This window comes from Perna viridis, chromosome 1 (assembly GCF_037379345.1).
Source record: "Perna viridis isolate PV_CMFRI_1.1 ecotype Kerala chromosome 1, ASM3737934v1, whole genome shotgun sequence".
Lineage (NCBI taxonomy): Eukaryota > Metazoa > Mollusca > Bivalvia > Mytilida > Mytilidae > Perna > Perna viridis.
In genome coordinates this window covers 69,309,588-69,322,482 of record NC_142445.1, presented here as the reverse complement: position 1 = coordinate 69,322,482, position 12,895 = coordinate 69,309,588, and the positions used below count along the sequence as shown (strand labels likewise).

Below are 12,895 nucleotides of genomic sequence, written 5' to 3'. Positions count from 1 at the left end.
ATATAACAGTTCTATATAGAATACTAAGGCTAAAATGTGAAGTGCACACTAGAACATTTTAAAATTAAGTTTTGGTTTGTTTAAATTTAATTTTGTGAGGACCTGGTCAATCCTGTATCCAAGATCTAATAAGTGAAAGGGATTTACTGGTTTTATAAATTGTGATCATTTGGAAAAATCTTTTTTGTTTTTTGGTTTTATTTTCAAATGTTTTTTTTTTCTTCAAAATACCGATAACAAAGACAATGGATGTGGACCCAGAAATCACATGACCACATATCTTTTCAATAAAACTGACGTGAATATGCGTAAATGGTATTTTTGTCATGAATTGTGTATAAAAGAAGGAATGTGAAGTAGGAAAGACGTACATAGTTTATATTGATTTAATGCTCCGTGTTCAAGTCGTACTAGGCTCTTTCTGTCTTGCACAGCAGTCTTATTCCCAGATATTTCCAGATGCCATTCATAGATGAATTCTTACTGGATTACCTTTCAATACATGCTTTGCTCAGTATCACCTAAGAGTAGTTTATTGAAATCGAATGTTCTATGACGAAAGTACTCTCTTTAATATCTATATGTTCCCTTTATCCTTCCCACCATGTGTTTATTGGGGCGGGTTAATGGTGTAGCAGATTATTAGATTAAACCATTCCCTGTTGGATTAAATCAACGGTAATTCGGTGGAATTGACGTTTTGACATTTACTAAGTCCATTTTTATTTGCATTTATACAATTGTATAATGTACTCCAAAAATATGTAGGTATTGGTGGTGTTGTCGTTGTTTGATTGAGAAGTTTCCGTCTCAGTTTATATCTGTTACAGTCTTAAGGTCATAGATCTTGTTAAAGTTTTCGTGTATTTAACTTGAAGATTTCAATCAACTTTAACTTACACCTTTGGTTGAAAGTGTCGTTTTAACTATTTGTACAAATTGTTATTCACTTGATCCGGAATAGTTATAATAGGACTGTTAAATACCAGGGAAGGCAATACACCTTTCAGTGTTTGAATTGGGTCTATCGTAATTTGTTGATAGCGGCTATCGGGTTCACAATTTTATCCAATATTTTGAATATTGATTGTAATTATTTATTTAGGATAGAAGGATTTACCACTCTTGGGGATGTCTACACTGAGAGTTGTTTCTTCAATAGGAAAACCTTTTTATCTTTGATAAGGACTTACTGTACTATATGTATCCTATGTGAGAGAGGTTTTAGTGATTTACACTATAAATATGTTAACGGAAAATATAGGAGGCGTTCGAATGGATTCGAAACCAACTTTTCAGCAAATCCAAGCCAGGAATAGAAGACTAGCAGACATCCGACGTGGACAGGCATACTTCCAAAAACTAGATAGTTTAGCAGAACGACAATGGAATAAAAACACGCCACATAACAGCGCGGGTCAACGCCAACTAGTGTCTATTCGTCCATTGACGGATTCGCAGCAACATAAATCTAAAAACAGACATTTGATGTTTAAACCCGACTTCGAAAACAATAGAATTCATTCGGAAAGACCTCGAGGTTCTGATCGAATCTTACACGAAGGCTTTTTCCATTCTGATTCATCAGTTCCAAGACAAAACGTAATTAATGACAATAAGAATCAGTCGACTTATTTCCGGAATGGATGCGCTGACAAAGTAACTGAACCCACTGCCATCTTTAACAAATGGGGTTCTGGAATTCACCCACTTGATGAAAAGGTGACTTTAACAAATAATGACATGACTCCCCACTATGAGCCTTTTCGTTTTCGGGATAGTGTTAAGCACGTAGTTAAACCGATGCCAAAACATTTCAAACCTATGAGCCGTGTCAATCATCATAAGGAAAGGCAGAGTAAGGTTCATACGAACTTCATGTCTAGAAATGGAATGGTCAATATTAATCCAGGCCTAGAACAGTGGCCCGAGCTGGAATCAGAATCTAAACAGAACACATTTATCCGTGAACCAAACTTGCTCCAGAAAGAGAAAACAGTTATTTTTATGAACAGGGTTGACAAGATATTAGATCCTTTTAGACAACATAATGATAAAATGGAAATAACTTCTAGCGACGAGGAGTGTATTGGTTCGACGTCTCCCTCAATATCAGATATTTCAGATGTTAAGGATGTGTCAAGATCATCTAAAAGGAGAGATGTTTGTATTTTTCAGACACTACCGTTATACCCCAAGTATATAACACAACCGCAACAAAAGAAGCGCATCAAAAATTTAACATTTCCAAATTTTCTTACGGAACTTAATAAGCAACCTATGGGAGCAAGTCGGAAGTGTAAAATATGGGTAAACAATTTAGAAACCATCGTTCCAAGCTCATGTAAAAATTGAGTATGATTATTTCGGATCGTTTGATTCACTATGACAGATTAATCTTTTCATCATTCCCTTCGCTTTTATCGCTTTTGATTTTTTAACAATTACGTTCAAGTTTAAACAGTTTACAAGACATACATGCCAAAGATTTCCTTCTGTGTTAGTGACAATTATACTTTCCTAAAAAGAGGGATGCCGCTATTTTATGTTTGATACACTCAATTACTTTTTATCCGGATAGCTTAACATTTTCTTACTGATTTAAATAATTACAATGCTGTTTATTTCTATTTCTATTATTATGTTGTTTTAAAGTTGTAATTTTATGTTTAGGGTGGAAGTGGTTCAATAATTACACTGAAAGAAAGCTCGTTTGTAATTACAGTAGACAGTGGGAACAATACAAAACGAATTCATGATATAGAGGCATTTTTTTAGTTCCTATATTTCATTCGCTGTACATGTATGCTATCATATTACAGCACGCCTTTTTAAACCAGTCAGAGGTTGTAACATGTGTTCCTATAGTACATGTATGCCTACATATCTGGAGAAATAAACGACATTGGGTTATCAACAAATACATGTACAAATAAATAAAGAAAGTATTTTCACTGTTGCTGTTGTCTTGATCTTTATGCCTCGCTAATTGTTCAGGCTGGTCATTTAGTACCAATAAAAAGCCAATATTCTTTATGCGTAAACGGCATAGGTTCTGTCGTCGTCGTTCACAGACAGTTTTCTTGCGATAACTTGCACATGAATTGGTGGATCAAATTATAAAAGGAAGGTTAGTAATAGTTTTTGTAGCTATTGCTCCAACTTTCAGAATTAGGAACCAAAAGCAAGCATTTAGAATCGAACAGCATAACACCGTAGAATTTAACTACGTAACTCAAATATAGATGTTACAACCAAATGTTCTATACCACGGTGTATTCCTGGTTGTCTCACATTTGAAAATCACAGGTAGAACAGGCAAGATTTTTTGTGGGACAATGAAGAATAAGGATGGGACAATAGGAATTACAATTGATGGACATTCAAGAATTGTTTTGATAGCAATTTCGCTGTATAAACATGATTATTAATGGTTGATAGTAATGACCGGTCAATACAACACTATAAATATCTAATATTTTTATTTTAAATTCGAACTGTCAATAAGACTAGTTTATAATAAGTCAAACAGAAAGAAATATATAAAAGAGTAAATTATTACAAAACAAAAATAGATACAGATAGCACAAATTATGTTCTGTCTGATGCAACACAAACGTAGCCATGGGCTTGGTCACTGTACTTCACCATTCTGTATTGTTGGAGTCAGGTGTTGTACCTCCGTCTTGGTACTAGTTCATTGTTGCTTCATTGACCACTTACTTTTATTTACGGTACTTGAGTAGTGTAGATGTTAGGATGTGGATGCAGGATCGTATTTTTGAAGCAGCTGTGTCTGTGCCCTCCTTCGTGATGGTTATATTTCTGGGTCCTTCGGTTAATGGTTTCTAAGTTTTATGTTTGTCTTGACCCATTAGGTAGTAACCTAGTCAATGAGTTGCCGAGTAATGACTGTTGAGTTGGAATTTTCAAGAACCTTAGAAAATTTAACCATACGTTCTCTACTGATGCCTGTGGAGTTAGTTGAAGTACCACAGTACAGCGAATCCCATATAAATTTATCCTGGGAAATGGGAAATGCTAGAGGCTGTCTGGCAAGCTATTTTCTGACTTAGGGTATGGAGGAATGGACTTCCATTCTCTTACTTTGTAGGAGTAGTGTAACACCTTTGTGTTATAGAAGTACATATTTTCCATGTACATGTATTTGTTTTGTAAATTTTATGTAAATGTATTTTGTTGCATTTTTTATTATTATGGAAGGAATACATTAAACGTTCAGACTTACAACTTGCATAAATTAACAAGAAAAAAATTGACTATTTCTTTTTAATAAACAATAATGAACATGTTTGTTTAACAATTTTCTACCCTGATTTACACGTTGGACAATCAGAACTATGAAATTTTCAAAAGTGGGACAATCAGGAATAAACCTATAATAAACCTATATCACAAAGGTCAGACTTGTATTATTTTTTTTATAATTACGAACCAAAATGGGACTAATTTCTGGGAAATAACTTGATGTAAAAGTGTAATGATCGCTATGGAATTTACTAAGTTCCATACCATATAAGGAATGCTTTAATGGATCACAAGGGCTTGCCCCCACTATCAGATATGCAACCCGACTAGTATATGAACACGAAAATGGTGATTCCAGAGTTGGGGTGTTCCTAGGGTTATCAGAAACAACACGATAAGTGTGGAGCTAAGTCGATCAAAGTTATACTAGTCGGGCTGCATATCTGTTAGTGTGAGCAAGCTCCTGTGAATGAATTAAAAGGGTTATGGCCCTTAAAGTAAATGCATTTTTAGTATAAATTGCTTATTTCTTATGTCTAGCTTTAAAATTATATGAATACTTTAGTTACGTACAGAATCTTGTCAAACACCATGATATGAATGAAGAGTTGTATCAAGTTTTAAATGTTGCGTCCATGTTTATCCCAACTGCTCAGAATTCAACCTCATGCGTTCTTACGTAGTTGTGCCGTGTGAAGTGCCTGTATCAAGTCAGGACCATTGCGGTGATTTCCAACTTTCCCGTTTTTATCCTGATATTGCCTTTTGTAATACGGACTTTCCTTTTGACTATTCCTTTTGACTACTGCCTAGATTTATCAGTTTGGTTGTTCCGTATTACCCTTCATTTGCACTAGTCGTTTTTATACCCCACGCAAGGAAGTTGTGGAGGGTATAAAGTTTTTGACCCGTCCGTCCGTCAGTCAGTCAGTCCAGCTTCAGTTTTCCGGACTTTTTTTGAAACGCTTGCAGATAAGTTAAAAGTCAAGTTTAACTTTTGTTCCGCTACGATATTTACTTTGGATTAATTAAAACTAAAGAAATCACAGTATGGAGTTTGAAACTACCATATACTGGGTAACAAATTTTTAGTAAGAAGATGAAGAAAAAATCGTTTTCAAAATCTTTTTTTAAATTTTATTTTGTTGCAATCTTTTTTAATGCCTAAAAAACACTCTAATTCCTTTTTTATTGGGGTCCTTCTACATGTATTTCTCTTTGAACAAATTTACTTGAGTATCCAACATGGGGACGCGTGGGGTATGTGGGCGGCGCCCACTAAAGTTCTTTAATTGAGTTATGGGACTTTTTCGAACAAAAAACGGTGATTTTCTGTTTTAAGATTATAACTCAGAGACCCTATGTCATGGCGTTACTAAGAATCTACCAAGAGAGTTATAATGTCAGTTGTTACAGAATTACTTAAAGTGTCCTCCTTGGCTAGTTACACTTTATTCTTTAGTCCAGTCATCAGGTATGATTTTTTTTTATCGCATATCATTCGCTGGAAACAACGATTTGGGAAATTAAACTGCAAAACATGAAAACATTGAATAAATCTTTATTCTTAAAATCTTGCTCCAGATATGGCATGGAAAAAATCGAAAACCTGTGTAGACAGAAATAAAACTGATTTAAAGGCCGTACTTCAGCCAGTCACAACACGTTCAATTAATCACTTATTACAGCCCATTAAGCATTAATTAAAACTTCAAAGTTCAAGGTCAAAGGTCACCAACCATAGCACTTCACATATGTTTTAAGCTTATCTACTCTACTCTCACGCAAAATATCAAAAGCTTACACCAAAAGAATCATAAGTAACAGCCCGGACATGATCATTAGCTTGGCCTTGCAATCAAATTTCAGGGTAAAAGGTCACCAGTGTCGTCTTCAGCTGATCTAACCTCATACCAAATATCAAAAGCATACTACAAAAGACAAAAAAGGTTACAGTCTAGACACGATTTGTTATGGACGGACATGCACTTCAAAAGTAATGAAGCCGTCCTTTGCACGAAGCATGAACACGACGGAATCGTCATTTACGTTGCTTTCGGTGGAATTTATGAAAACTTACCACTTCGGAAAAAAATGTAAAAATACCGCTGTGAGGAGACCCGAGACAGTAATTGTGAACGAGGCAGAGATCATTCCTTCGCTGTTAAAATTAAAAATAAGGCATGTAGCGAGGGGTTTTAATCTATTTTTTTTTGCATTCAAAGTGAAATCCAAGACGGCGGCCTGTTTCCCTTGTGATTTTTAGGGTATTGCCATGGATAGTAAAATGCACAAAAAAAAAATGGTTAAAACAGCATTTTAGTACATTTTTTTGCCCATTTAATGGATCTAACTCTTGACCTCAAGTTCCTGTGATTGTTCCGAGGAATAGGGCGGATCCCTAAATTTATTGATATTTTTGAAATAATGAGTTAAAAAGAGGAAAGTAGACTGTTGTAATTAGAAATATTTTATTGTTGTTATTTGATTTAAGTGGTTCTTATTTGAATTCGTTTTTTTTTTCAGAATGTATTTATCTTGAACCACTTTGGGATCATAGGGGTACGAAATTGGACTATTATACCAAACAATAAACTTTTTGTCCGTTTTTGGAATGTTTTTATTAGATTTCATATGAAAATACCTGTCTGTATTTTTAATTAGATTTCGGATATCTCTTCCGGTTTTCGATATATAAAGGGGCAAAAGCGGGCTCCTAAAACACCTTCTCCCACAAAGGTATTTTTTCTTCACTTTTGGTCTGCGTTTTTAAGTCAGATTTCGGAAAGCTCGTTCGGTTTTCGAGTTAAAGGGATCGAAGGCATGGGTCTTTGGTGAGCGCCCTTTCAGCTTGAATTGAATTTCAAATTTCGTGCAATATTGTGTCTAGTTTATTGTGTCCATATGCACTGTAAGTTCTTACGTTTAGGTGTGTCAAAACTAATACTGTGTCCACTATTGCCCAAAGTGAACAAAGTTCAACATGCTGCGGTCGTATCGTGCTGTGCTTGGACAGGCTTGTTATTGAACCACTGTTGGTACGAGACCACAATTAATTTACCTTGGTTTTCGTTGTAACTAATACAGTTCCAACTTTGGTAGTAGGTACCTTCTACACATTTTCATATTTTTACTGGAAACTTAGTTGCTGAAGACTTGCCTCTAATTGGTAGAAAATAGGTCGAAATTACATGGGATTTTATTTATTAATCTATTCTTCTGACTTTAAGTTGTGATTTGCGTCAGTGGAAAAAGGTTTAAATTCAGGGCTTTTAACACAATTCATTTGTCATATTTACCCCCATCTCCGGGTCATATGTATTAATTTCAGAAAAGGATGGTAAAATTTCTACAATTTATATATATAATCCTGCTTGTAGGTATCTTTAAGCCAGAGAAGTTTTATTCTGTTTGCGCCGGTGGAATTTTATTAATCTGCACAAATGTGTATATTGAAATCCGCTTTGACTTCGTATTCTTAGTTTAGCTATTTTGGTTGCTGTCTCTCTGACATATTCACCATATCCATTCCAGTTATATCTAATCTTTATTACAGGTCACGAGATAGATCCATAAAATGGGTATTAAAAAGGTACTAAAATGTTGTTTAGATGATCTTTTACATTTTACCATCCATGGCCATACACTAAAAAAATACCTTAATTGTACTAAAATGCTGTTTAAACTATTTTTTACTTTTCACTCTCCATGGCCAAACACTAAACACAACCTTGTGTATTTTTTAGTGTATGGCCACGGAGAGTAAAATGTATAAAATAGTTAAAACATCATTTGAGTGCAATTTTTGCCCATTTAATGGATCTAACTCATGACTTCAAGACCCTGTGATCTATATATACCTTTCGACAACTGGCTGATGAATTTCTTTGTTTCTCTTCTGTGTGTACAGTAGAACCCCATTGAAGTTAAATCGTAATTTGAACATGTTGTTCCACCGTTCATTTCCTTTATATAGAGTGAGGTTTCATATTTGTCTTCACTGAACACATTGAATTTTTTTTTTTTCACTTTATTTGAAATTGCTGTTTCAGCAACCGACCAATTGGAAATTTTAAGGGGCGGACCTGGTGTGCGTCCCAACTTAAAAGTGGGAAACAAAATTTTCATACAATCTTAATTTTTCACGATTTCTACTCCAAAAATGTTCTTGCCTCGCGCCACACTCGGCCTTCTACTCTTTTTACGCCTCCCCAACCTGAACATGTTGCATACCCTTTTGGCATTAATATTTTCTGTTTTGTGAGAGTTAAAATAAATTTTATGATATCAGACTGATTTTCCTAGGTGTGCCCTGACTATTCACGACATTCTTTAAAAGTCTGTTAAATACACACGTCTGGTTTTCTTGTTTAGTTGCCTATTTGCCGATATCCATGCACAGGGACTTGCCCCCCTCTAGTCGTGCTGCATATTTGATTGTGGGAGTAAGCCTCTGTAGTCCATGTCCACTTGATGTTGATGAAACATCAAAAGAATACAAGAGTAAGACAACGAATATACTAAGTTAAAACAAGGATTTCTATAATCTACTGTTAAAAATCCTTGGTTTAAGAAAATTTTGCGCAATAAAATGGGTTCCAAACAAAATGATGAAGGACAACATATTATACGTAGCAATCGGTGAAGAAATTGTTATTTTTATTGCCGCCTAAATGCAGTTTTACATGCATGACATGAAGCACTGTAGTTAGTCTGTTATTAGTGTACAGAGGGGGTGGACAGGGGTTAATTTAAAGGAGTCACGGGGGTCACTTTTGTTAAAATAGGTAAGGGGTGCAGCTGGAGCTGAAAAACGCTCCCCATTCATGTATTTGTCCAGCAAGAAAATCCATCCCATTCATGAAATTTTCAGTTCAAAATACACGATCCAATCATACAGTTCAACAGTTCAACTCTGTTCCTTTATACAATATGTCACTTTATATAATAACTATTGTGCGCACAAAATGATTATAATATGCGCTCAAAATAATTATATTGTACGCATAATGTAGATGTCGTGGCTACAACATAACTACAATGTGAATACATTTGTATTTTATTTCTAAAACTTAATTAAGGTGTAATAATGTATTCTTCCCCATATTAGCCAGATCAACCCTTCAAAGCTAAGACTCATGGGAAGAATTTCCCGTGATTCCTCCTTCTTTCCTCGGCTGCCATTGCACACAGCCGTGTTTGGATTTAAAATTTTCTAAATCTGTTACCATCCGCGTTTCTTTGCGTGTTAAAGTAATTGATTTTACTTATTTGTGGCACAGAGTGTATGAGCTTCCTATCAATGGAAGATTCAGTGAGATCTAGGACAGAAATCCTACAGAATTTGAATGTGTCGTCTGCACACTCAGACAAAAATCTGCACCAAGATGGCAGATCTTTGAGGGATTGAAAATACGCAAGGACAAATACGATTATCGCGAGTCGTTCGAAGAGAGCGACACTGATCCTTACGAAAATATGACATCGGTGAATGAATCCGAAGAAGAGGGGGAATTACTCCCTAATGTTGCACATCGTGCGAAAACTAACACCTCAGAAGAGGAATTTTCAGACAGCGAAAGATTTGATTCACCGGGAAAGTCAGACGAACTTGCAATAACAAGCAGTATCGCATGTTACATCAACAAATTCTTCAATACCTATCTCAGTGAAACTGTTGTGAAAGACAAGGTTTTGGATGAAACACCGATTCCCGTGAATCAGGTATTCACTATTATACACCATCTGTTAACGAGTTCGTTGAAGAACTAATAGGCAGCCGTAAAGCATGACGTTTCATGAAGCTTCATGATAATAGCTTGAAATTCATTCAACGAAAAAATCCCCAGATCATGGGTCTGTTATTTAAAGTATGGGCGGAACTAGACGGAACTAACCATGGCAAAGGAAATTCTATGTCGATCGAGGAGGTATTGAACCTGATCGAAAGAATTGTGTTGCTTGTCGGACAAGTCAATGTTGCATGTCTATATCAAAATGTACTATATCATTGTACTATATCAAAATGTGGTATTAAAAATTGCAAAACATGCAACATTCTAACGCCTCAGAAGAGGATTTTTTTAGACAGCGAAAGATTTGATCCACTGACTGTTCTTGTAAAAACTCCATTCAAATATGGTCCTTCCGGTCACGTCATTACGGGATATTCAAGCATCATCGAAAACGAATCTCTACGTAAGATCCTTTCTAAAGTTCCCAAGTACTGTGAACCTCGCTCCATAAATTGGAATCATAATTTTAAAGTTCATATGGATTACGTGGAGGACTACGCAAGAAAATGGATAAAATGAGAACAAGAAGATTCATTGTCAGAGTGGATAAAGACCGTGAGTTCTTTAATTTTAAAACGAATGAAAGTTTTAAGTAGATCAATGAGAGTCGATGCTAAATCAGTTTTCAAAGGCCCGATGTAGCAAAAACACTGTTTACTCTACATGACAAATATGTGTCGTACCAGAAGACAAAGCCCAAAACAACATTGTTTTTGCCTGCAAAAACTATTTCATCACATGTTTATTATTAGAGGTAGACGTAGAAAGTAATAGCAGTGATAAGACCTATACTGCCACTACACTCTCCAAAGAAGAGACGGTGGATAACCATAAATCTGTGCTATCCTCGTTTGCTCTCTCGACCTAAGACGATGAATGTGATTTATCGTCTATGTACTGGATTCCTAAAGTCCACAAGAATCCGTACAAACAACGTTACATAGCTAGATCTGCAAAATGTACCACCAAACCTCTTTCAAAACTTTTACTTTTATACTCACATCTGTCAAAAAGGGTCTGCAGTCTTACCACAACACCTGGTACTCCTGTAGTGGTATTAATTGAACCCTCAAGTCAAGATTATTATCAGAATATAATAGCAATAAAACCTATGATTTTTCAACACTGTATACATGTACTTCTATTCCCCATACTCAGTTATTATCCAGACTCAAAAGCATTGCACATCGTTGTTTCTCCAAAAAGATGGTACACCTAGATACAAATACATAGATCTTGGTAGAGATTCCTCGTAAAAATAATTCCGAATCATCTTTCAACTATACAGAAGATGTTTTCAAATGCTGGAAATTTTTGATGAAAAACATATTTGTCCAATTAGGTGGACAAACGGTCGGCATTCCAATGGGAACAAATTGTGCTCCTCTACTTTATGACCTATTCCTACGAGGCTGACTTTATAGCTGATCTCATCCGGAAGAAAGAACATCGTTTAGCTAGATATTTAATCTCAATTTCCGCTATATAGATGACGTATTATCGTTAACCTATCCGAGTTTCGGGGATTTAATACATCAAATCTACTCCAAAGAACTTGAGATAAAGGATACTACAGACACTGTGAAGGCAGCCTCATATCTTGATCTACGCTTAGGGATCGATGGTAAAGGAAAACTACTGACCAACTTTACGACAAACGTGTGAACTTTTCATTTAGAATTGTCAACTTTCCTTTCATCTGGGGCAACATCCATTCAGCTCTTGCGTATGGAGTTTTCATACAAGAGCTTGCCGTAACTACGCAGACTTTTTGTATCGATAGACATCTTATAATTAGGTTTCTGGAACACGGTTATGTAGCCGTAGTTACTAAAAAATGAACATAGGAGTCAGAAGGCAGTTTTGATTGAAGTCTTCACTACATAAGTTTTATGGTTGTCATCATGAACTCGTAGATGGTTACGGTGTATCCATCTGCACCATGAAAACTGATTTGTTCATTGTGTCCTTTCCTCTTTCCTCTACCCTGACTTGACTTTTTATGAGCAACTCGGCGGGTGTTTCTAGAAAAGCAGAAGACGCTTACCCTACCGGCGCACCTGGTCCATGCTCCCAGTTTTTAGTGAAATCCGAGTTGCTCATATACTTTTGTTATTTTGTATGTATTATTTTAGTTGCTATTTGTTCTTTGTGTTGTTTGTTTCCAATGTTTGGTCTGTGTCCCTTGATTACATTCTTTTGATTTCCGCTAGAATCTTGGTTCCCTTGATTATTTTTGCTACGAGTGCCGAATTAATTTTATGGCAAAGATCCTTAAAGGTGTTAAACAGGCCAAACAGAAACCATCTCGCAATCAGGACGCCTTGTCTGATTAAAATGATGCTCTCTTAGAGATAGCCTCTATAATGTCCAGCTCGAACCAAGACCGGCGAGTGGATCTGGCAGGGGCATAGGATAGAACTCGCAACACGTGTCATCTGACTTTCCAACGCAAGGACACAAATCTGGATCATTTGGAAGGAAAGGAGTCAAAAACAGAAGATATGTACCATGTAAAATACTCTCAGCCTATTTCTCTTGTAGAATATCAGTTGGAAAGAGTGCACAAAATAGAGTCTCAGGTGCACCAAACAATCAGAAATCTTAAATTTGCACAAATAGCCCAGTCAAACATATGGGGGTCGCCTCAAATATTTCCAGGGGAACTGGTCAAAGATTACATCGGACAAAAAAATTCTAGAGAGCATACGCTCTTACACAATTGAGTTCCAAAAGGCACCAACCCAGACACGAACAAAAAACATACATTTCACAACACAAGAAATCAAATGTCTGGATCAAGAGATCACGAGAATGATTCAGAAGAGGGC

At 35.9% G+C, this 12,895-nt stretch overlaps 1 protein-coding gene across 1 annotated transcript; it reads left to right on the top strand.

Annotated features, from left to right (window-relative positions):
• Positions 1–821: 821 nt before the first annotated feature.
• LOC148630158 (uncharacterized) lies at positions 822–2,955 on the top strand. Its single transcript, XM_088562013.1, has one exon. The coding sequence runs from the start codon at positions 1,246–1,248 to the stop codon at positions 2,353–2,355; it is 1,110 nt and encodes a 369-aa protein (XP_088418139.1). The 5' UTR covers positions 822–1,245; the 3' UTR covers positions 2,356–2,955.
• The last annotated feature ends 9,940 nt before the right edge of the window (positions 2,956–12,895 follow it).

Bases quoted from the DNA above. Each gene is read 5' to 3' on its own strand.
- LOC148630158 (XM_088562013.1), top strand. From the start codon at position 1,246: ATGTTAACGGAAAATATAGGAGGCGTTCGAATGGATTCGAAACCAACT.